Source organism: Anneissia japonica, unplaced genomic scaffold (assembly GCF_011630105.1).
Source record: "Anneissia japonica isolate Jap-2015-1 unplaced genomic scaffold, ASM1163010v1 scaffold284795_len787576_cov167, whole genome shotgun sequence".
NCBI classification, from domain to species: Eukaryota; Metazoa; Echinodermata; class Crinoidea; order Comatulida; family Comatulidae; genus Anneissia; species Anneissia japonica.
The window spans coordinates 377,148-403,533 of NW_022685813.1; the positions used below are offsets into that span (position 1 = coordinate 377,148).

A 26,386-nucleotide genomic window follows, 5' to 3' on the forward strand; every position below is an offset into this window, starting at 1 on the left:
ATCACCAATTAATAAATGTTCATGTAAAGATTAAACGTTTGTACATCTCCTATTTGGTGACTGAACAATTTATAATTCCATTTTCAATTAAAAGATAATAATTTAGAATATTAAAATGATTGATTGAAACATGGAGGTATAAAATAATCTCCGTGATTGATACGACAGTTAAACTACAGTATGTAGGTTTTGCGCCCTCTCTCGGAGAAGCGTGGCCGTTACGGTTCAATGGTCGTCAACCAACAGCAGGAAGACCAAAAATGCGGTGTTTTTGAAAGTGTACGTTCTTGGCTAGGCTAAAAGGCTAAACCAGCAACATGCAGCTTTAGTTACCTCGTAAGTAAAGTAGTTTCGGACTAGTTAAGCAAGAGGTGAACAATTATACTGTATCCTATATTCTATTTCATTAAAATTATACTTCGGAGAGTAGGCCTAGCAGCTAGCTAGCACTAACCACCACTCTGGCCTAGCTAGGCTACTACTACGATCAGCCTACTTACTACTAGTGACTACTACTACTACTACTACACCACTACTAGGCCTAGGCCTACCTAGTACGGTACTCTAGGTTAGGTACTGTAGGTAGGCGCAAAGGCGGCGCCGCAGCGGTCGTCTCGTAGTCTCTGACTCTGGGTTAGCTATGTAGGGCTATACCTAGCTAGCTATCTAGGGTGTAACGATGCATGGATAGGATGGGTGCAGGTCAACTCGGCCACAAGTCAACTCGGCCACAGTCAACTCGGCCACAAGTCAACTCGGCCACAAGTCAACTCGGCCACAAATCAACTCGGCCACAAAAAGTTCGGCTGCAGTCAACTCGGCCACAAGTCAACTCGGCCACAATTCAACTCGGCCACAAGTTAACTCGGCCACAAGTCAACTCGGCCACAAGTTATTTATAATTAAAATGAAATGTAAATACGGTATTACAGTTTCTGCATCCTTTTTTCTTCAATATGATTAAAATGAAGTACAAAGTATATTTTAATAAAATTCTGATCATCGTCACATCCTCGTGAGATCGTTGTATACATTTCTTCACACTGTAATCTTATTCAACAGAGAAAACCTGCCACTTACAGAATGGAATAAAATCTGACAATTGTAACATTAACAATTTAAGCAATCTTAATAATTAAGAAAAACACATAATACACATCTAGATGTGTATAAGAGACAGCTGTAGACCTAATCATAAAAAATTGAAATAGAAAAACCACATTATGATTTTTTTAAATGTTAAACATTTATTTTGAATCCGACTAAAATCAAATGAATGCACGATGGCGTGCATTTCGATACTATTTTCTTCAGAACCACGCCCAGGAATTAGGCCTACGTTAAAATTAGGTGGGGTGCAGCATCTGATATCAATTATCCACAATAGGAACAATTGGTATTGTTGAGTGACAGACTTCAGTCCTTCATATTTGTTCGACCATTGGGGGATATGTTTGAAACCCGTCAGTGACAAGGATGCATCCAATGACGTGATTAGATGTGTATAAGAGACAGACCAAAACTACTGTCAAAATGTGTTATTGCGTGATGACAACAAGGTTATAAAAAATATACGCCTCGGGGCGGCGTACGAGGAGGCGTATGATGTGTGTTTGTGTTACTTGAACTCCGACACAATTATGCCTATGGTATGAGAGGCGTGCAGTGATACATGAAATATAATGATATACATCAAATAATATGAACAATACACAAGTCCAAAAAAGCACACGCCATATAATCAGTTTAACCAGTTAAATAATTTTCCTCCACCAAACACAAAAAAAATTCATCGTTTTTCTTATTTTACATTACCTTTTTGCGCACCATTTATACAATCTGTCAATTTACGTAAAAGTCAGTAATTTACTAATATATAATAATAATATGAATTAAAAAAATGTTGTATTATTTATATGGTAACAATAATAATATCAGCAAAAATTTAAAAAATACATAATGTTAATGCTAATACTAATAATTGATATTAAAACTAACGGTAATAAAAACAATAATAACAATGACACCAATAATAACAGCAATATTATTGTGGCCGAGTTGACTTGTGGCCGAGTTAACTTGTGGCTGAGTTGACTTGTGGCCGAGTTTACTGCAGCCGAACTTTTTGTGGCCGAGTTGATTTGTGGCCGAGTTGACTGTGGCCGAGTTGACTTGTGGCCGAGTTGGATCGATGATATGACCTTGGCTTGGGCTACAATGTACCAGGCCAGACCAAGTATTGTGTCTCACTTTTATTGATTGTTGTCTTTTGTTTAGAGATAGAACTGATAGAATTGAGATAAAAAAAGTAGGCTTACTGTAATTTTAGTAAATAATTATGAAGATAGATAATTGTGCTTTTTTTTGTCCCGGATTCAGGCCTACTACTACTATTAAGTCTGTAAGCCTAGTTTTGATAAGTAAAGCCTAACTTATTATTACTGTATGCCTGGCCTGCTGTATAAGCTCAAAATTGTATTTCAACCAACCTGACTGTTGTGTTTTGTGTTTGTAAATGGGACTCTGACAGTAAAATCATTTTTTTTTTGCAGAAGAAATATGCAAGATTCAATGTAATCAATGGAGAGACAGATATTTACCGTATGCCGCACAGTATCTGGATGTGATAAATGAATACAGTATGAAAGAATAACATTAACCCTGTCTCTAGAATTCACATTGGAAAACACATGGCCTGAGTTCATCTTTTGTACATAGCAATATTCCAGGCTGAAGGAGATCATGCCTCAATTAAGTAGAAATGTTGCAAAGTCTAAGTGCTATCAGAGACACAAGCCCCAAAGCCCAGATGATAATGATCTCTCCTTTGATGGTGAATCAGACATTGATGATGACTTGCTCATGGAGATGGAGCGTATGGAAGAAGAGTACATTGAGAAGTCATCCCAGGAACTAAGTCAACAGAATTCAAAGCATCAGAATGTCAGTAATGTAGTTACAGACTATTCTAAACAACCTGGCACCTCAAAAGTAACAACAGGACAGTGTAGGCCAAGTACCAGTTACAGAAAATGTCATAACCACGCAACTGATGAAAGGCAAGAAATACAAGTGTGTACATCAACAGAGACGAAGCCTAAATCTGCCGCCATCCACATAATGCCCAGGGACGCAGGTCAACAAAGTAAAGAAAAGTCATCCACTGATAAAACATCTAGGCCTAATAATAATAGGCAATGGAAACATGCTCCTAAACCCTCATCATTGATACATGATGTTGGATTGAAATTGGGCCCTGTAAATCAGCTGAATAAACAACCGGATAGTGATTCACAAATCGCAGGACCAAGTGGCATCAATAATCAAGATGTGGGAAACAAAGTAGCATTGTTTTCATTTTCGCCAATAGAAATCAAGAACACTGATAGGCCTACTACTAGCGAAATAATCTATTGTGCAGATTCGCAGAATTCTATGGAGCCTGGGGATACAAACAAGGCAAAAGCTCAGAAACAGCAATTTTATAAATCAAGTGGGAAGAAGCGGCAAAGTCAGAAGAAGGGTAGCACTAGCAGTGGGAAAAAGGGCAAAAAGAAACGGAAGAAAAAGTACAAAGGCCCATACACCTCACTAGAAGGCTCACAAGGTAATTTACTAATTTACATGATAATTGATAAGATGATGAAAAGGATAATGATATAAAAGTTTCATACACAAAATTAAAAATATGAAATCCATTTTCTAATATACACTAATATTAACTAACCATCATTGAAATACAAAGATACATTATTAAATGTTGAGGAATTACAACACTCCATGATTTTAAAATGGTCACATTTTTTTCTATTTACTTTCACCCTCATTCTTTACTTACTTTCCCTCTCTCTCTCACATTTCGTCATCTTCTCTAATCCTATACTCAATGCCCAATGCCTTATAATAGGAAGCTTTTGATTGCACGATGACGGTAGGACGTAGAACTTAATGACGTCACTAAAAGTCATCTACGCATGCGAGAACATTAAGTTATCCCCGTCGCGTGGATACTTGGACGCAATTTGGCCAAATCTACGTATGCAGAGAACGTAGGATTTCCGGTAGGACAGTCACGCACTAGTGATTCCGTTATAGCGTCGCATCGTCAGCTATTCTTCGTCATTTCATTGTGATTTTGTCAGTATAGCTCTGTCCACACTATCAAATTTTATGGGTCAAATTTGTGTAATGTCCCCTTAATATATTTTTATTTGTTTTATTTCCATGCCTAAATAAACTGCAAATGAGATTCAATACTTACAGAATGGTGAACAATAAAATCAACAAGAATAAATAATCGAAGGCCTTTACTACATAAACAATACAAAATCTTAGGTGTGTACAGTTCATGATGATGTCATATTACACCCAAATATGAGCATGTCACAATTACTTGTCACATAAAATTTCATAATGTGGACAGAGATTAAAGCATCAAATTGTCTCATTTTTTTCTTGCAGGATTTGAATTGAGTGGACTGTCAATGAGCACTTTGACACCACCCCCACCGACACCAGATCGTCTGCTCCTGTCCTCTTGGGGTTTACCAGAACCAGTGCTTGCTCAGTACCACAACAAAAATGTCCGACAAATGTTTGAATGGCAGGCGGAGTGTCTGAGCCAGGGGTCGGTACTCGATGGTGGTAACTTGGTGTACTCTGCTCCCACCAGTGCCGGCAAGACAATGGTTGCTGAGCTTCTGGTGCTGAAGAGAGTGATTGAGACAAGAAAGAAAGCTATCGTGATTCTACCGTTTGTATCCGTCACCAGGGAAAAGATGTTCTATCTGCAAGTTAGTAATAATATTAATATCAATTTTATTTGGCAAATGATGTGTTACATACAAGCATATTGTAAAGACACATTAAAGGTTTGCCAGGACAGACAAATTGTTAAACAGTGGCAAATCCTGGAAAGAACAAAATGAGAAAGAAATGACAAAACCATGAAGAAAGTGTTAAAGAACACAAGCAAGAAAAAGAGGGAAAAGTATCTTTTTACTTTTATATTTTCTATTTGACTTCATTTACCAAGGGTTACACAAAACAGCTGTATGCTGATGATCATGGGGCCCTCACTTAAAAACATTACAGTTCATAAAATCGCAACAATCACAAAAGCGATCGAAATAAATTTAAAGAGAGTACTCTATATTTTGTTTTTACAGTAGGTGCACAAAATCTATAAATGATTCTGATATAAAAAAAAAAAATCTTATTTTACTTTATGCTTTCAATGGAATATATTGTGAAGACAGTGCTTAGAATAATGACCATTTTTTTCTTTCCTTTTCGTAGGCCATGTTTCAAGATGTAGGGATAAAAGTGGATGGCTATATGGGTAGTATAGCGCCCCCAGGAGGTTTTGATGCGATTGATATTGCAGTGTGCACCATAGAGAAGGCCAATAGCCTTGTGAACAGACTACTTGAAGAGAAGAAATTAGATCAACTAGGTAAATTAAAGTTTAAACTTAAATTTTACACTACAGGTGTATGCTGAGATAATTTAATAGCACTTTGGGAGGATGCATGGCACAGATGTTAGGCTTTGTGCTTTAATCCAATTGGTCTTGGGTTGATGTCTAATGCTGATCAAGTTCCTCAAAGTACACTGTCACATTTTCTATTTTTCTTCCTGTCCACTCAGGAAAATAAAGGGGTATATAGTAGTGATATTTGTGACAAATAATACATGTGTAGGAGATGGCATGCTGTGTATAGATACCATTCTATGCCCAATAAAAATAATTCAAGATAAATTCCTTTGCTCAGAAAATTATTGGTATTATGTGTTTCCTGTAACATAGCAGAACTTCTTGATTTTCTTAAAGGTATTGTCGTGGTTGATGAGTTACATATGGTTGGCGATTGTCATAGGGGATACCTTCTGGAGCTTGTTCTCACCAAGATTATGTTTGTATCAAACAAGGCATCACTCAGAAATGTGGATGGGTAAGGATATGCATGTATGTATAATACTGTAAAATAAATTCATATTAAAGGATTGCTATGATACCATTTTACTATTTTAGTTGAAGAAAATAATCTTAAGGTAGGGTTGTGTGGGCAGGCTAGAAAAAATAGGAACAGTTGCGAGAGCAGCTTAGCTCAGTCGGCTAATCTGGTGGTAGCCGCTGTGTGTGCGCTAAACCGTGGAGATCTCTAGGTCCCTGGTTCAATTCCCATTGCTGCCTCTCCTTATGTTTCATAAATACAAGTTACAATAGTGCACTGTCTTTCGGATGAGACGTTTAAGCCGTTGGTCCTGTGTGCATTATGGCCCATGTGCACGTTAAAGAACGCAGTACACTCTTCGGAAAAGAGTAGGGGATTGTCTCCCGGTGTACTGCCCAATCACCACCAGAAGGACCCCACTCTAAATAAGTCTTCTTCTAGACTTTCGTGGGCTTTCCTTGGTGTTTACACCGAATAAATCCAATCCTATTTATTGCGTGCATGAAATTAGAAGACCACACCTTTAATTTAGACAAGAGACAATGTATAATTTCACTTCTGTATGTTTTTTTCTTTAATCCACAACCAACAGAGATAGAAACCTCAAATAAACAAAACATTAGTTTCTAATAATAATGTGTCTAGAATAATACTTCATTAAAATGTCTGTTGTATAATGTGTCACTTTTCTATTAGAGGCCATCCTTCAAATGCTATTCAGATTGTCGGCATGAGTGCCACTCTCCCCAATCTTGACCTCTTGGCCACATGGCTCAAGGCTGACCTTTACAAGACTGACTTCCGGCCTGTGCCATTAACAGAGATGGTCAAACTGAACAGCACCCTGTACTCTAATGACATGACAAAGCTGAGAGATTTCTACCCAGGGCGTGGAATTCAAGGTGATCAGGATGCCGTCATCTCCCTCACGTTTGAGACCATCTCCGACGGACACTCTGTGCTAATTTTCTGCCCTACCAAGAACTGGTGTGAAAAGTTATCAGAGTCAATTGCCCGTGAAATTTACCGGTTTAAAGGGGTTCTACCTGTGGCAGAGAAAGGTAAGATGTGTAATGGTTATTAAGTAAACTTATCATTTAATGAGGTGAAGATTTATTAAATTCATTGTGACTGCATATTTTTAATATTTAGTACATAGTTTGAGTTTTACGTCCACTGTTGTGTTGTTTGCTTTCCGAGCAATGAATGTGGTATAGCTTTTTAAAGAATAGTTAAGGAGTATTGTAACTTATTTTTGTTTTTATTTTTTAAAGATAATGTTCATGCTCCTGACAACCAGCCTATAGATTTGAACTTTGCGGCTTTGAAAGATGTGGTTGAACAACTGAAGAGAACTCCAGTCGGTATTGATGCGACGTTAAAGAAGACAGTGCCTTATGCTGTTGCGTATCATCATGCTGGTAAGCGACGTCTTGATCTGAAATAGAAATTAAAAACATTCTTAGGGGGATTAGGTGTCCAACAGAAAATTTCTGCTGTAGGCCAATTGGGTCCAGGAACAAAGTTATCTTGGAAAATAACAGCTAATCTCTCTGGTGCTTAGAAAACTGGGAAATTTTGGGCCATTTAAAGCTGTTTTTAAATGTATTAGACCTAACAAGTTTCTTTTTAAATTACAATTTTTTTTCCTGTTTTGGTCTAACAAGTTGTGGCTGATAGGAGAATTTGTCTGTCCGAAAAGGGACTTGAACCCTTCAGCCCCTTCGGGGTCACCACTGATCTAACATATCAGACTTACGACTCATCATTTTCTCTGTTCTATGGACTATCTAACAAATATTTCAGGTTTGACTTTTGATGAACGTGACATCGTAGAGGGAGCATTCCGACAGGGTATTATCAAAGTTCTGGTTGCGACATCAACACTGTCATCTGGTGTCAATCTGCCGGCTCGTCGAGTCATTATTAGGACCCCATCTTTCAACCGGTCAGTGTTGGACACACTGACATACAAGCAAATGGCTGGAAGAGCCGGACGGAAAGGAATTGATACTGAAGGTGAGCTTTGATTGGCCCAAACACATCAGATGGTATAGGTTAACACATCAGATGGTATAGGTTACAAATATATTGAAAATTGAAGTTTTTCTCCTGTTACACCTACTAGCATGAACTTTCAAGATGTATGATTTTCATACTTTGAGTCATTAGAAATTTAGTAAACCCCCATAGATATTGCTGCTAAGGTCCCACAATAACATAAGCTTAGCCAGTGAGGCGTCCAGCCATCTTCTGGCCAGCAACAATTATTTAGGACGGCCACTTTTACCGTGACGGCCTGGACGGCTTGGCCTAGCCCAATTGGGCCTGGTCTACCTTTAGCAAATTCTATACATTCTTCAAATCTATCGAATGTTACATTAAACTAAACTAAATCATATTTGATAAAAACAACCTTTATTGATTGAATGTACGTTGTTTTCATACCAATATTTGGTGGGGATTCCCAAAAATGTATGGCTTAACCATTGCCTACCCGGTGAAAAGTTCACTTACAACACACGTCGTGCAAAAAATATTTACACCCCACTGGAAAATGGACGGTTCTGAGTCTCCCACAACACATGCACATGGCTCTGCAAATACAATACTTGAGATTCATTTCCCCGACATAATATTGTCGGTGTTCGTAACTCTCTGGTTATAATTAATTCATGAAATACCGTAAAGAAAATTTGTTGTTAATGTCACAAGTTAAATTTTATTAGTCAACAAAATACAGTAGGTCTAGGCCTATCTCTCGATTCGGCCGGAGGACCTAGAGTAGTATTTACACTAGACTATTAGGCGTGACATGAAGGTGCATCTGCATAGCCTAGAAACATGTTAGTAACCATAGCCGTGCACAATCTATGTCTATAACTGAAGTATCGTTGTGATAGCTAATTCAACACTGTTCCTTTGAAGAGAAAATTCCAACATTTAAACACCTTTAAATGCCCTCTAAATGTCTTCTTCTTTTTCTTAGGTTTGGGAGGGGGCGTGGCCCACTGGCTTCTGTTTTGGACGGTCTGTTTCGTTTTTCTGGCTAAACCCCTGCATTTGTTAGAGAACATGTATGTTTGTAGGGCACACGTCAGTTATTCCTGGCCTTGTTTTGATTGTTCAATTGTTAAGTTTGATTGATACTCTGGAAGGTTCATTGTATATATTTAACTGTTATGTATTATATTATAGGAGAAAGCATCTTAGTGTGTAAGCCCTCTGAAAAATTCAAGGCCGAGCAGTTGGTAAGATCCAAGCTGTCGCCAGTGAGTAGTTGCCTGCAACAGAATGCTAATGAAGGTCTGAGCAGCAGTATGAAGAGGGCAATATTAGAGGTATGTTTTAATCCTTATCACATTTTGCCGTATCGCACACAATTTTGTGAATCATACAGACTCGGCTTTTTTAATAAACACCCTGCAAAGAAAATGGAACTGTCCATCTGAGGGCACCACTTGACTGTTGCAATGCTTGTCCTTCCTTCGCCAGATCACCTAGCCAAATTCTGAGTCATGTTTTTTTATTTCAAAAAAATTATTGGTCCCAGGACAGCCCCCCTGAATCCGCCTCTAACACTAAAGCATTTGAGACGTGTTAGACAAATGCAGGCAGTGCTACTACGCCTACACAATAGAGAGAAATATGAGATAGTGGAAATGCTGCGACCATTGCAGTATATGCGTATGTTTACTTTACTATGACATTGTTGTATTAATAGGTAATAGCTAGTGGTGTAGCCTCCACCCCAGATGAAGTGAAGCAGTATTCATCCAGTACATTACTAGCAGCTAGTATATCTCATGAAATGCAGGCTGGAGATGTAGAGACTGAGGGTCATGTGATAGAGAATTGCATTCAATTTTTGAAGGACAATGAATTCATTCATCTTCAAAAAACAGATACAAATGGTAGGAAATACAATGAAATTAATGAATGTTGATAGGCTAGAAGTAATATCTAAAGAAGCTGTAACAGGTTCTTACTGTGGCTATGAAAATGGCTATAGCGCCCTCACTGTCTCTATAAAGCCATTTACTGTTCTTTTTGTAGTCAAATATGTCAGAAAGTACTATTTTGTTAACCAAGGTGAATCCAGGGATTTCTTTTTAGACAGGGCAAAATCATTTGCAAAAATGAATCAAGCAGTGACATGCCTCTAGATTGTAATTTTAATTAGTGCTGATTGTAAACACCTAGTAAACCACTAACATCTGCCATTGTTTGGAAATTTTAACTGCAGAGCACGTAGAAGCTACATACCAACTTTAAGCTTAATATATCTTTTCCTTGCCATTGTTAACTAGAGTCTAATTAATATTGTGTTTCATTTAATTAGGTGGAGTTGTTGAGAAATTTGTACCCACTCAGCTGGGCTCTGCAACACTTTCATCAGCCATGTCTCCAGACGAGGCCCTTGCTGTCTTTGCTGAGCTTCAACGTGCCAGGAAAAACTTTGTCTTGGAGAATGAATTGCATATTATATACCAGGTATATCTTAGCCTAAACGTCTAATTATGTCTGATTGCCCTATATAATTGTACGATAATGTCATATCACACCAATATTTAAGTTTGTTTAATGTAATACTGTAAGCCTATATATGGAGCATGATATGGGGAGTTTAAAGATGATGGTGCTCCAACTTGACATTAGATCGTAACCAATTAGTCGTATATCAATGTATTCTTTTCTGAAATTAAAGGTAACACCAATATATCAATCAGTGAATCCAGATTGGTACCAGTTCATTAGCCAATGGGAGAACTTCTCAATGGACAAGTTGCGGGTTGCAGAGCTTGTGGGAGTCGAAGAGCGCTTCCTCATGAGGGCAGCACAGGGTTCTATTCCTACAACTACTGCCAGACATAAACGAATTGTGGCTCTACATCAAAGGTTTTACACGGCCTTACTACTCAGCGATTTGGTCAATGAAGTCCCTTTGTGTGAAGTATCGCGTAAATATGGCTGCCCTCGAGGTCAGTTGCAGTCGCTCCAGCAATCTGCTGCCACATTTGCAGGTCAGTTTAACAATTTTGAATTGTATTAAAAACCCAGTAATCTGTTTCTATAATAAAGACCGTAATAAATAAAAGCAATACCTTGAGAATTGTCCTAAATTTTAAACACTTTGACATCAAGTAAGTTTTAAACCTGTTTCACACATGAAAAATTTTTTCACAAAATTTTCCTACCAGAATCACCATCTACTGTACTAACATGAGTGAATTTTAACATTGTCAGTACAGTTGATACGCAGACAGTGAAAAAATGCAATCGCACAGAAAAAGATAAGCTTGACCAAGCCCCCTGAGCATGTGTACTGATCTATGCTAATTATCTTGGGAGTGTTGCATGTGTCTGGCGGGTACTTACTTACTGATGCGTTTTCATGAAATTGCAATGTAGCGTGCCCCCTGTACAACATTTTGTCTTGTATGAATCCGGCATTATACGTGCCCTCACACACTCTACATGTGACCTCAAATATTCATTGTTAATATGTTAGGCATGGTGACTGTTTTCTGCAACAAATTGGGATGGCTTAATATGGAACTTCTCGTCAGCCAGTTCCAGCATCGTCTCAACTTTGGTATCCAGCGTGAGCTGTCGGACCTGGTTCGCATTTCTCTAGTGAATGCACAACGGGCAAGACTGCTCTACAACAGTGGCTTTCATACGGTTGCCACTGTAGCAGCAGCAAACGCTGCAGAGATTGAGACTCTCTTGAGGAAAGCTGTACCATTTCAAAGGTTTGCAATGCCCATTTTATCACTTGCTTTTAGACATAAGATCTGTGCTTTCCATATTTTTTTTGAATAAATACAATTCCCCTTTGAATAATCACCCCTTGCTTAAATGCTCTCTTTAGAATATCATTTGGAATAAACCCTCTTCCTCCATCAAATGAACACAAGCCTTCCTCACCCCCCCCCCCACCTCAAATATACTGTAAATATCCTTCTAAGTTTTTACTTTTGTAGTATTAAATTGTTGCTAATCTGTAATCTATAAGCTGTGATCATACAATAACTTACGACAATAATTGTGACAGTAAATATGTCCAGTGAAAAATATATAATTTATATCCATCAACGCCTCACTCAAAAAAATGCATTCCTCAAATGCTCTGCTGCATAATAAATGCCCCAGGGCATTTTATTCAAATAAAAAGTATATCAATATTCAGTATGTAATAGAACCTGTGTTGATTTTTTGGAAATTTATGTATTGATGATACAATGGTTTATAAGTATTATAAAGTATTGTTGATATAGTATTGATGTATTGATGTTTCCAGCACTCGCAGAGCAGAGGGCGAGTTGGCGTGTGAAGCTATGGAGAGGAAGAAATCAAGGTGCATCTGGGCCACAGGACGTAAAGGATTGACAGAAGAAGAGGCAGCGCTGTTGATTGTAAAGGAAGCTAAGCAACTTCTAAAAGCAGATCTTAAAGTTATGGGAGTTGAATGGAAAGGAAATGATGCCACACCAGCAAAGGCTGTCCATGCTTCCAGTAGATCATTTGGATCATCTAGTCAGAGAATTGGCCAGCCTGGGAATTCAAGTGGTAATTTTAAATATCCTTCTTTACCCCTGTCAGCATCGCAGAGACGAAAGACTTCTGTTGGTAGTGATACTGGTGTTGCGATGCTGGATGGCAGTTACCGGAGTAAAAATGCTCAAGAACGAGTTGGAGATGTAAGAAACATTGAAAACCACAATCCACGCTCATCGCAGGTAACCGATGTTGATCAATCAAGAATAAATGCCGCAGAACGTTTGCAATCAGATATTGGAAAGAATAATTTACCTGATGAAAGAAAAAATGATGAAGTTCCAACTGTATCTAAGCCATCTACAAGTAGTGAAGCAAGGTCCAGTGATAAGGATTTCACTGAAGGTAAACCTGGTACTTCAGTACAGAAAAGTGAGACCTCAACAACAACGTTACAGTCGTTAGTAAATTCTCACGAGATGTTGAATAGTCCAGATTTGTATTCACCATCACAAGAAACCAATCAGGAATTTAATTTAGTTAAGAAAGAAAATGATGTACCTCAGGCTGTTATTGAAATTAGGGGTCATGAGAACAAGGAAGAAGAAGATGAAGGAATCGTAAACACATTGAATCAAAGCATTAACAATAGCCTCCTTGTATCTCCAGAAATTTGCTCCGAATTTAGTCCTTTATTTCCTTCACTTGATTCACAGTTGATTAATGAGATGAATAAATTTTGCGAGAAGAATAAATTAATTTCGTCTACAGCTTCTCCGCTATTAATGGACAGCTGCACCTTCGAGGAATGCTTAGTGAATGATTTCAAGCGGAACCATTCGCCAATGAAACATAATCTCGAAACAGTTGTGGCTGCAGTTTCTACAGGACAGAAAAGGAATTCTATTTATTCTTATTCTAATTTACAAGAAGATATGTTGATTGCAATGAATTTAAGTGATTCTTTTAACATGTACAAGTCAGTTAACTCTTTGAATTCGCCGATAATTAATAATTTATTCCAGGTTGATTTGCCTGTATCAGAGTGCAATAACGTTTTCCAAAGTTCGAAACAAACAAGTGCAATATTTAGTAATTCAAATATGACCAAAACAAGTACTCCTCTCAGCGCTGCAATCACCAACGGTGCTAAACAGTCTGAGATAAATGATCATGTTAGTGAAATTGTGTCATCCAATCAGGTTGAATCAAACAAATTGATCACGCCATGCATTGACATCAAACGTCCGACTATTGACGTAGGCGTAACATATTCTCAGCTAGACAATGATCTTGCTCTTGCTGCCCTCGACAGCTCGTCGTTTTCATTTTATGATTCAAGAAATTCTACAGAATTACAAGATCCACAAATACATGTGGAACAGGATTTCGTAAAGAAGAGTCCTATTAATAGCAGTGTAGATAACAATATTAATATGATTACAAAAGAAAAAGAAACAGTTGTTAAGTTAGATGTAATGGTAAACGAACCGAAAGGATCAAAGGAAACTTGCGGTAATGATGCATTTGAAATGCTTGACCTTTTTGCTGGTGATGTTGGTGATAAAAAAAAATACAGGCCTCCACCAAAGAAATGCAAGCAAGGAAACAAAGAAATCAAGTCTCAGATTGACAACTATTTTCCGCACAGAAAACGCAGAAGTGATGAAGTGTTGGTAAATGAACTGAAGTCAGAGAAACGTGCTAAGCAAGATGTGATTTGTTCTAATAGAAGCCCTGTGAAGGAAAGAAGGGAAAGTGCTGATGATTTTATACCTCCCACTCCTCCACCAAAAAACAAACCGGTAACTCCAAGGTATTTGCGGCACACTCCTCAGAGAGAAAAATATTCAACCATAAAAAGCACACCACGTCGTAAAAACAAACAAACAGTTACAACCCTCCATCTGAAAAGTAAAGGTAATCTTACGGAAGGTACCTCAAAGATGCCTAGTGCAAACACAAATGTCAGTATGGCTACCAAAAACAAGCCAAATGGAAAATTGGCTTCAAAAGCTGCCAATAAGTTTATCCAGTCAAATGATACACCTGTTGATACACGTACTCTTCCTGCATGTCAGGATGTTGATGCTTGTGCAGAGGATGAATTGAAGCTCTATCTGGACACACAGACTCAACTCACCTGTACTTTAGAGAGGTGCATCAGTAACACATCCCCTGATACGGGCTTAAGTGGCAATATCCCCGCTACAGACGGTGTTTTCACGATCGTGGATGTGTGTGCTGACAGAGGAATGTTTGAGAACTTTCTAATTGAATGGCAGTCTAAAAGTGTGTACTGTTTGGCAGTTGCTTGTGAGGGAATTCAGGCAACCGTAGAAGGTGGTGGTATTGGAGGACGTTTTCATAAAGGTAAGTATTGTATAATGTAACAGTAGTACCTACTCTATTTCAGTAGTTTCTGTAGTTGCTTTTACGAGTCTGTACCTAAATTCTAACCAGAAACGTTAAACCTCCAATACTTAATTTCATTTGGAATTATACATTCACATTCTAATGCCAGTGTATGTACGGTACATGTTTAATTTTAGTTTACATTACTTAATTTATCTTACAGTATATTAAAAATAATAATCATGATTTTAGAAGTATATTGTAGTACATTATAAAAAGCAGAAAAACATGTTTCTTGTTAGGCTTTCCGAATAATAAGAGAAGGTTGAGGCCCTCTATTTCCAGTAAAGTTGTCCCAATATGTACCAAAGCCATTTTAAAAAAGTTTTATAATTTATATAACTAATAATAATAAAAATGAATATGAACTCAGGTTTAAGGAAACACTTGTTTTGCAGGTAATACAAAGAAGCCTGAAACTATAGATGGATTACAAGTACCAGAAGAAGATGTTCTAATGACTGGCATATCTGTGTGCTGGGGTGCCAAGGATGCTTACTTCATCTCCTTCCAAGACCACATCACTCCAGGTCTTGATGACAGCCTTGCACAACCACCATGTGATGTCACCCTTAGCATACATGAGCGATTAGAACAAGTCAAACGAGTGCTGTTGATGAGTAGAACAAACCCTTCTAGAAATGAAATAGTGAGGCGGTTATTTGATTACAAAAATCAGGTTAGAAATATTTCATATTCTCTCTACATGCAGTTTGTGTAACAAAAAGTAAGTTTCTTTCAGGTTTTTTTTGTGACAAATACAAATGTGATTTGCCTATTTATGGACATTATAATGTTATATCACATCCATATATGGTCACATAAAGCTTAATTGTGACAGTGTAGTTGACAGATTTTTCGCTTTTGCTTGAGTTTTGTAATAAAATTATATAAAAAACAATAATGTATCAGCAGTGATAAGAATGAGTGGTGGTGTTACAGTAATTGCATTGGCGCACTGTTAATATACTTACTTTATATCCAAAGTATAAAGTGCTGAGCCGTGCCTGCGGTATTAATCTGAATGGAGCAGTCCAAGATCCTAAAGTAGCAGGGTGGTTGCTGAGCCAAGAAGCCAAGGAACGAAATCTTCAAGGAATGGTCACCCACTATTTGTCGCATGAGATCCATCTTCTAGAAGGTATGTGTAACCCGCGTTTCCTTGAAAAACCGAATATTCCAGAACAATATTACAAATTTATAGATAATCCTGGAAAAGGCCTTGTTAAAATGTTATATATAATATGTATTTATTTGAATTACAGAAAAGATGAATTTGTGAGACTTGATACAATCATAGCATCAAAGAAATGATGTTATGCAACATGAATTGTTCTTAATTGTCCAAGTGTTTCCTAAAAGATTTCAGTGTACAGGAAAGTGTTCCAAACTTCCAATTGATGGTCGAATTACATTTCCGTTCCAATAGTTATGTAATTGTTGATTAGGCCTATGTGAAATCCAAAAATATCACTATACTGTATAATGTCCAAAATGAACATTTCGTCTGTAAAAGTGAAAATATAAACACTTAGAACTAAAAGATCTAGACTAATAATAAAACATATGAATGAATGTGGTACATGTACAATATAATCTTACATGATTGTATTATCAAAATAGCAATTAACTAATTTAGACTACAAATCTTTACACCAGAGTTGTCCTGATAGACTCATAATTTAGGCCAACTTACTATATGTCACATTACTGACCATATAATTATCAAATGGAGAACAATGTGTGTTTGCAAAACTTTACCGGACATAACAATATAAATTACCAAGCGCAATTGCAAATGGTATTACAATATAAGATCAACATACAAAGTGAAACTAAAATTAACTATATTTAAAAGTTTATACAATTGTTATGGAAATTTTAAATCAAAGCAGAACCTTGAACCTTGCAACTTATGTAGTTCCGTTGGAAACTAGTATTAGTTACAAATCATCTTAATGGAATATATCCAATGATAAAATCATGCAGGAGGCTTACATTATTGACATGAGAAGTTTTTTAGGAAGTCTGATAAAAATTAATTCTCAATTTTATCGTTTTCAACAATTCTACTAGTACTAGACATAGGCCTAGCCTACTGGCTATGTGGAAAATAGGTCAAATGAGGCCGCTATATATGTTGCAGCAAAGAACAGTTCTTCTCTGTAGGAGACTTGGGAACCCTGGGCATTAAATGTGGTCTTTAGATTTCTTTCTGTTTTAGTGAAATTAGGAAATAACACATTTAATGTTTTAAAATAAATGACTGCATGAGCAAACTCATTCTCAGTCTGCTTATTCTTAATAAAACATTTGATGGCAACCAGACATGAAGTCCTGTACTTGTTTTACCCAACTCCATTAAAATATTACAGTAGTCACTAACATCGCCCTAAAACATTATTGTTATTCAATATACACAAAGCACTGTATACGCAAAACATCTTATGATGTGCATTGGCTAATATTTTTACATGTAAATCATGTATAACAAAAAGACAGAACATGCAAGATTTTATGAATTTGAAGGAGATAGGTTATTTTCAAGTCAATAAAACATCCGTCATTTTATACGTGTGAGGGATAGTGGGAGGAACCACCCACTTGATTCTTTTTTGAATTGATTAAGAGATATTATCACCCACAAAATCATGTAAAACCCATAAAAATGAAAATATAACTTTGAATTACTCATTTAACAAAACCGCGTAAGTTATACATTTTTTCAATATTAGCTAAAGATTTTTTAAAATTAATGATCTACAGATATTTTATTATAAATTCCTAGTGCTGCCAGAGATTTATGGGTTATGCGAAGACACAGACACATTAAATTTAAAAATGTTTTCTCATCATAATTTGCAGCTGAAAGCCTAACACATTGAAAGGAACAACACTAATACTTTAAAGTTGTCATACCTGAAGTACAAATGTTTTGATAATATATTTTTAACAAGAAACTGTGATAACGCACGCATAACAAAAGTAAACTGATGCACTTTTGACACTGAAATTGTACTTTCGTTTACTGTAAATTTATTTTTGTTTGTGTTAAGTAAAGTTTTCACGATCTGAAGAGATTATGCGACCCATCAATTTTTTTTTTTCGTGACCCAAACATGGGACGCGACCCATAGGTTGTGAAACGGTGGTCAAGTTGTATGTTCAATAAACAAATTTGTTATTTTCCAATACCTATTTTGCCACATTAGGTATTGGAGGTGGTGTCGGTATTGGAGGACTTGGTTTGATGATCCAGAATGCATGTTCAGGGCGTGTGCGGGCAACGATTGAATCTGTCATGGTGTTTATGTTGATGGATGTTCTGATAGACCAACTGAAAGCTGATGGTCTTTACAAAGCCTTTACAGAGGTGAGTGTCAACAACATAAGATCATTTGATAACCCATTTTGTTCTTGTTCATTTATTTTTGGACAGTGTTTAGGAGACCAACCTAGATAGTGATTTACTTTAGCCTTTTGGAATTCTTTCTCTTCGCTCTTGTTCCACTCTCCCACTCTCTTTCTTGTGCTTATTATTTTGCTTTGTATCCATCTTATTGTACCATAGAGAAAAAAATAAATAAATTGAAATCTAATACTCTCCAAATCAGCACCAAAAAATACAAATATGGTCATTTTTTTGAAAATGACAAAGGTAATACATTGCATGTTGTTATGTAGAATGCTAACAAGATAAGATCTGATGGATATAACTTGATGTTAACAAACATTACCATAGGTGGATGCACTATTGGAGACTAGTTAATAAACTAGGCCAATCTTTTGCATTAATGATAAGGGCAAATTCATCATATTTGAAATTGTAAAAAGTCAAGATAATTAAAAAGGTTATTAATTTAATGGTTCTTTGTTAATATTCTTTTCAATTTCACTAATGATAATAATAATAAAAATAGTGTATATTTGTATAGCATCGGTATCCATCAAAGATGCTCATGGCACTTGATGTAGACTTGTAACTCAATCATCAACATTGTAAAAAGAAATTAGATTGATTTGTTGTGTCAATGAACAAAATGATATTAATCTTATGGCTGTACTGTGCTTTAGTGCTCTTGCTGAGTTCTGTGACAAAAACATGAACGAAAGTTTCCATACACTCATTTAAAGTCGCAACACATCTAACAACGGTTTGATTAGAGACTAGATTGACAATCCATTGGCACTATTCAATGTACGGTACTGTACAACACTATAACCTGTTGAGATTCTAAAACATGAAATATCACAGATAGTTAACTTCAATATATTTCTTTTGTGCTATTGATGAACTCAATGAAATGCGCATTATCTGTATTTAATAGTGGTCTGTAATTAGGATGAAAATCTTCAGTTGGATCCACCAAAGCCATGGTCTTTGGTCTCTAAATAGATAGTCTTTAATTGGAAGGAACAAATAATGATAAAAGATAGGTTTTCAACCAGGGCCACATAACTATCTGTGGCCACATTTGTGTGGTCGTTAATTGGAAGGGTCTTGGAGGGAGATAAAAATTGTGTCAAGAAGGATGTTAGAAAGAATGAATCATCTTACATAAAATTATAAAGTGCCGGTTTCTGTTTTTACAAGAAGTCAAATTATGACAGATAGACCTTAATAGGTAGAGCTCTTTTTAGCATTCATTTAGCAGATGATTCTCTAGATTACTTATGTATGGGATAAAAATTTCCATAAATATATTAATGTAGTATTACTGTGCTAGGAAACATAATCAATCATACAGTAATTTACAAATAATGAACTACACTATTATCTTCCTGCCTTGATATCGAGATATCCATCTTGACTTGACAACTTCTTATAAATATATCAGATGATAAAGTGTTTTCCAGCCCAGACTTTATTGTTAAGAGTTAAGAATGATGCTGGGCATGGCCAATATATAAGCATTTGTTTATACTGCAATTTTTTTGCTCCTGAATTATTTTATATAAAGGGTTGAATATAAAGAGTATGAAAGGGCATTTGACATGAGGAATGTTTTAGTATGTGTGATTTGCATTAATTCTCATTTAATAGGAAAGAAAAAATGGTATGTACATTCATATATGAAGGAACATTCAGGTGATTTCCAATTTAAAAAAAATATTACTATACAAAACGTTATAGCCTGCTGGATTTCACTAAAACTTATTTCTAATTGCGTCACTTTTAATATCTGTAGGTTGAGATGCCTGTAATGCTGACCATAGCTAAGATGGAGCTCAATGGGTTTGGATTCAACTCAGAAGAGTTTGAAGAACAGAAGAATGTGATGCAAGCTAAGTTGACCGTGTTAGAACAAATGGCTTATCAGTTTGCCGGACATCCATTCTCATTGACATCCCCCAAAGACATTGCTGAGGTAAGCCTTGCTATTTTCAAATTAAGTACCTATTATATACTGTATTATTTAGGCTGATTTATATTTCTTCTCATTAACACTTCTTGCCAGTAATAAAAACAATGCTCTTCTTTGCCACTTTAAACAAGAAATATCATCGCACCATATATGGAATCAATTGGGAAAAACATTATTATATCATGAATGTTGTAACTTATGTTAAATTCAAGATATCAGAGTTGAATTTTAAAATCTGATGGAAATAATCAGATGATATAAAAACTGAGACATTAATTATATTTTCTTTATTTCACTTTATATTACAGTATTTGTCTTCATTTTGTGCAGGAAATTTCCAGATAATAGGTCCGCAGAATTGTAACACTGCGTATGCATGGGTTGTATATTAAGACATAGGCGAAGCCTTGGTCCGAATTTCTGCAATATTTGCACGGAAATTGGCCATATTTTTTAGATACGTGGATGGGATTTTGTTGTTATGAAACAATAATCATATATCAATTTACACATACTGTAATAATTTCAACCTAAACAGAATTCCAAGGTTTTCACCAGCATTTCGGGAGTGCCGAGGTTCTAGCACCCCACTTTTCCAAGGCTGTTTATGGTATTCCATGACAAACCCTTCTCTTTTCCCCTGACAGATAAATATTACCCTTCTAGGAGGCCGGAAATGGTGCTTCAACAGTTTTCCAGGAAGTCGAAATGGAGGCACCAGGGAGGGACTTGCACAGATAGTGTCCACCTGCCTCAGCCCCACCATGGTTGGGGCTGAGGTAGAACAAAAAATATATTTATGGCACCTAGATGGCCAGAAATGCACTCTCAGATTTAAATTTAAATATAATTTTCGGTTTTCTCCATATTTTTTAATGATTTTGAAAATTTTGGAGAATAGGGGTGCCTGTGCCTGGCAGGGCTCCACCACTGTTTAATATAAACATTTGACCTAGCCTATCTGGTGCAGATGCAGGATTTGATGGTAGGGGGTGCGTGCCCCCACCATGGTTGGGGTGAGAGAATAGAAAATTTTGAGAATAGCGACCTCTCAGGCACGGATCCAGCATTTTAGCTCGGTTTCCATAGAATCGCCCACCCTATCAGCGACAGTTGTGACAGTTGTGGTTCACAGACGAATCTGGGTGCCTTCCTGATTGCGCAGGGCAGCTACTGTAGCAATGCACCGTGATTCGTCAGCGTCGCCGATTGGGTGAGCAATTCTATGGAAACCAAGCTTTACCCTGACTATCGCACATATGGCAGTCCCTGAGTGGGCGGGGTCATGGGAAGAGAACGCATGTTTGCTTGTTCCATCACTGGAAGATTATTTTGGATGTACGGCGGGGGGGGGGGCGCGGTGGTTTGCGGTAGTCTTTGGGTTCTCCTAGCTTCGGAAAGTTTTGTTTTATAGATGCTGAATAATGCACTTACGTTAATAATTAATAATTAATTAATAATTGTGATGATGAAGATGATAATAATGTGATGATAAGAAGGATAAAGAGGCATCGTAGCAGGTGACGACAGGCTCCTGTGTAAGGTTAATCAACAGGCCCTTTGATATGAGTGTCAACAGAGGTCCGTATCCTGAGTTTGTCGTCATATTTTCATTGCACACAATAGGACAACAGTAATTATCTACAATTTATATAATGAGTACATTCTCGACTGTCATGAAAATATCATATCTAAAAAATTACGTTATATGCATGCTCGGAAGCAGAAAGTTTAACCTAAAAGTTTGATATATGTTTCATATTGCTTGTTGAATGGTCTTTAATGATATTATATTCTAATATGACCACAACATATGTAAGAACACTTTGTCACCTACAAAGTTCAAACCCATATACATTTATATTTCCTTAGGCCTAAATCATAAGGAAGTCCGCTCTATATCCAAATTTCAGGAAATTTTAATTTCTATGCATGCACTGACGTGGGAATTTTGTTTTATGTTTGTTGAATGGTCTTTAAAAATAAGTCTAATATGACCACAACATAAGGAAGTCCATTCTTTAAATGTTTAATAGATAGTACAGAGACTTATGATTGTTTATCAAAGTCATTATACACATGTTAAATCGAATTTAAAAAAAAAAATAAAAAAGTACTTTTTCAGTGCACATGCTGACATGGAATGATTAACCTATTAATCTTGTTACTGCAGTTCTAAAATTAATCTTATGACCACAGTTTTTAAGTTGTAACTTCAGGAAAAATAATAATGCATTTTTATTGTACCGCCACCAGCTGGGAAAATAAGTAATTATGCTTCTGTGATTGTTTGATTGCCAACATTTCAATGCTTAGTGGGTGGACAGTCGGATATAATGTGTAACTCTCATAATAATTTCATATTTCGAAAAATTGTTTGGAGTATATGATCACGTTCCATGATAGATACATCCACAAGCCAAAATTTCAAAATTGAATAAATTGCGTTTTTCCGAATCACGACAGACTGAGTAGATTAGGCCTACTGGTTAAAAATTTATATTCAGTACATTCTCGACTGTCTTGGAAATGCGGACCTTATCAAATTTGGTTGGGTGCATTATACGCACTCTTCGTAAAGTCCCCACCTACTGGATATACGGGCCTGTAAACTTTACATTTTACTTGCTAATTAATGCAGTATTATACGCTTATTAGATATCTTCTCAATTTCTCAGTATTTTTTTAAAATTCTTTGTCCACTTCCAATGCTGTATGATTTGAAATTTACATACCATTCACGTAGATATCTTCTCAATTTCTCAGTATTTTTTTAAAATTCTTTGTCCACTTCCAATGCTGTATGATTTGAAATTTACATACCATTCACGTCGTTGCTCTTCTTCACATTCCGTGTTCATTTTCAGTGTCTCTGCTCGGTGGTAATTTTTGACTTTCTTTTTAGATGTACTGTATCAAAGTGTGTTCGTAAGTTTTAAGCTCTCGGTCTTACAATTAGGCTACAAACTCCATTAAAGATTTTTTTTTTTTTTTTTTTAAATGAATAGCATTCGTTAAAGTAATGAAATAATAATTCATTAATCAAAAAGTAATAATTAAAATAATATGTTTTCGCTGTTGTGTAATTTTGGAATAACAAAATATAATAAAATTAAATATGCCTTTCAATAAGGTTATAGGAATCAACGCACATGTATAGCCTCCCTGTGATTGATTTTGTATTAAACATTGTGACATAAATCATAATAATAATAATAATAAAACAACTCAACAGTGTACCGTATATTATCGTGCAGCTGATTTAATTACGGTTCCTCTTTGATTAATACTTAGACAATGCATGAAGTTTATTTTGTCTATATATTTTCGTCTTCGTTTAGGTAGGTGGCATTTCTGACAGAAAGAGTTGGAATTTGCCAGACCACCAGGCACTGCTATCACTTTATAATGGCGAACAGTGCGAAGAGGTCTGGATCCGTGTCTGCCTCTAGGTGCCTGGAAATTGCACTCTCATACCTTACAACAATACAATGCAACAATTTTTTTCTTAATAAAATTTAGGGGGGTGCGTCTGCACCCCTCTGCATCCGCCCCAGCCTATCGTTTTGTTTCACAAATGACTAATTCGTAATATCAAGTGAAAAGGTTTTCACTACAGTTTTTACTATTATACATTAATTACAATGTACTATATATTCTGTATGGCCTACTGTAATTAAGTATCTTATTGTTCTCATTAAATTAGATGGAAATTCATTTGGAATGATGATAAACTGTTAGTATAAATTCTGTTTTAATTCCAAATATGAAGGTTAAGAGTTTCACTACTGAAATTGTAATTCCTGTTATCTGTGTTAATTTCCATAATCACAATATGATTTTTATTGGAATAAAGAATGAAAACTCTTTGTTTAGGTTCTCTTTATTGAACTAAAACTTCCACCATCTGGTGATCCAAGTGCTTCCATCATTCCACAAAAACCTGTTAGAGGCAGAGGGCGTCCTAAACTCCCGAAGAGTTTCAACACATCGAAGGAATCTCTGGAGAAACTGAAGAACTTGCATGGATTACCAGGAATCATCCTGGAATGGAGGCGCATTAATAATACGCTGTCGAAGGTCGTATTCCCTATGCAGAAGGAGAAGGTGTTTAACACGTTTCTTAATATGAACAGGATCTATGGAATTTGTCAGACACATACAGCAACAGGTGACTATAAATATGAATACCGCTTTCCTAAATAGTTGAGATAAAATATAATATATATCCTTGTCAAATGAATTAGTTTTAAATTTTAATATCTAATGTAATTTTATGCTCACTAAGTAGAATTTGAAGGGTTTTAAACTAAGCATGGTTTTATAATGTTTACTTCCTTGTATTGCTTTGATTTTCATTTTGTACATATTTCCCAGCAACATTTAATTTTAATTTATATTTAATTGGTGGACATATTTTTAATTATTTTCATATTGCCCTTTCAACCTCAAAAAACCACTTCACATAGAATTTTTTTTGACTTTTGGTAATCCTATCTGGTTTTTAATGATAGCTTTTGTATATAATTATATGCTTTGGACATTGGCCTTTGTATTTGACTTGTACATTTATTTGTTTATTGTTCCATGTAATAAATGTTCGTAGCACTGTAGTGATACTAGCTTGCTCTTTGTACCGCCCTCATCATAATATTTATCATACGTTCACACAAGTTATTATTTATTGTTCTGGCAGAGCTTGGCTTGACATTTGTTGATTAATCTTCACCATACCTCTATTGTGTATGCATTGATTGTTTGCCCCCTCAGACAGTATATTATGTAATTGATTGATTTATTTCACTCTTTAATTGTCACCTGAAGAAGCCATGGCTGTGACAGGTTGTTGAATGAAATGCCATTAGTCGAAGCGCTGCTCCTGCACTTGTTAATACTATTATGCATTATTTTAAATTACGCTTAGATTATTGAGTTCACGACATTCAGCTATCAACAAGATACCTGTATTCTGATTATGCATAACAAATCACAAATCATTTTTTTTTTTACACTCAAAATAGCATACAATTTAAAATTCATTAAATCGATATGAAAGATAAGGCCACTTTTTAACCATTTTGAAATATTTAACAGTTACAATAGTGAAGCATAATTTAAACCAAATTTAAATGTGAAAATAATGGCTATAATAATTATGTAAACCTTAACTTTTGTATTTGTTATTAACTTGCTCTTTAATTAGCTGTGAAAAAAAAAAAAAATTATTGAACGATTTTGTCTTGAAATTTAGATGACAGAATTAACATTTTTGGTTTCATTCCCAAATGGCAAGTTTTTTTCCCTCAAAAGCAACTCCACTCTCTCTTAGAATGTAACTTTAGTGTAAATCTCACATAACTTAATTTCTTAACTAACAAATACTTGTGATCCGCCAATATACGGGGCTTGCCATGCTAAAACCAGCATGTGACCAAAACAAGAAAACTTAATTTAATAAAATCATATTCTCCACTTTATAAGCTTTAAAGTGATAGATCATTTACTGGAATCAACTTATTATTGCCAAAGTTATGAGTAAAAGTAGTACGATTTCTCTGTACTAAAGTATACAATACTAATGCATTCTTATGTTAATTACTCATGTTAACATTTAGCACCACGCTGGTTGTGTGATAGCAAGCCTCATATTCGTTTAAATACGACATCATCATACTCCTGCGAAAATAATCGTCGCAGAAATTATGATATCATGGATAGAGCTGTGTAGAACTTATGAAGTCTATTTATTAGGGAGCTATTGATTGCACTACGGTGGTAGGACGTATGGCAGTCACTAAAAGTCATCTGCGCATGCAAGAATGTTAAGTTCTCGTTGCATGGATTCTAGGACGCAATTTAGTCAAATCTACATATGCAGAGGACGTAGGATGCCCGGTAGGACAGCCACGCATGAGTGATTCCGTCCTAACGTCGTGTCGTTAGACAAATCAAAAGCTCCCTATTACTGTTTCAGGGGTTTATTTAAGAATTTGAGTAGCAGGAGAAATTTGAAAGTAACAGGAGAGTAAATTGAAATAGGCCGGGGGTATAGGGGGCCGCCTAGACCCCCATCGCGGTCCAGGTGCAGAGCCCTGGTCGGGGGTCAAGGGGGCGGAAGCGCCATTGCGCTCCAGGGTTTTAGAGTTT

General features: G+C 36.2%; 1 protein-coding gene across 1 annotated transcript in view; it reads left to right on the plus strand.

Moving 5' to 3' along the window:
* Positions 1–203: 203 nt before the first annotated feature.
* The window catches only part of LOC117112674 (DNA polymerase theta-like), a gene marked incomplete in the record, with an annotated part of 33,615 nt that continues 7,432 nt past the window's right edge, over positions 204–26,386 (plus strand). Inside the window, 19 exon segments of the mRNA XM_033255806.1 lie at positions 204–336; positions 2,553–3,607; positions 4,462–4,793; positions 5,299–5,455; positions 5,834–5,954; positions 6,654–7,018; positions 7,232–7,378; positions 7,764–7,976; positions 9,156–9,298; positions 9,682–9,871; positions 10,300–10,451; positions 10,666–10,981; positions 11,470–11,713; positions 12,262–14,831; positions 15,272–15,552; positions 15,861–16,014; positions 18,086–18,246; positions 20,063–20,242; positions 24,116–24,410. Coding sequence (XP_033111697.1) covers positions 2,743–3,607; positions 4,462–4,793; positions 5,299–5,455; positions 5,834–5,954; positions 6,654–7,018; positions 7,232–7,378; positions 7,764–7,976; positions 9,156–9,298; positions 9,682–9,871; positions 10,300–10,451; positions 10,666–10,981; positions 11,470–11,713; positions 12,262–14,831; positions 15,272–15,552; positions 15,861–16,014; positions 18,086–18,246; positions 20,063–20,242; positions 24,116–24,410 — 6,886 coding nt within the window.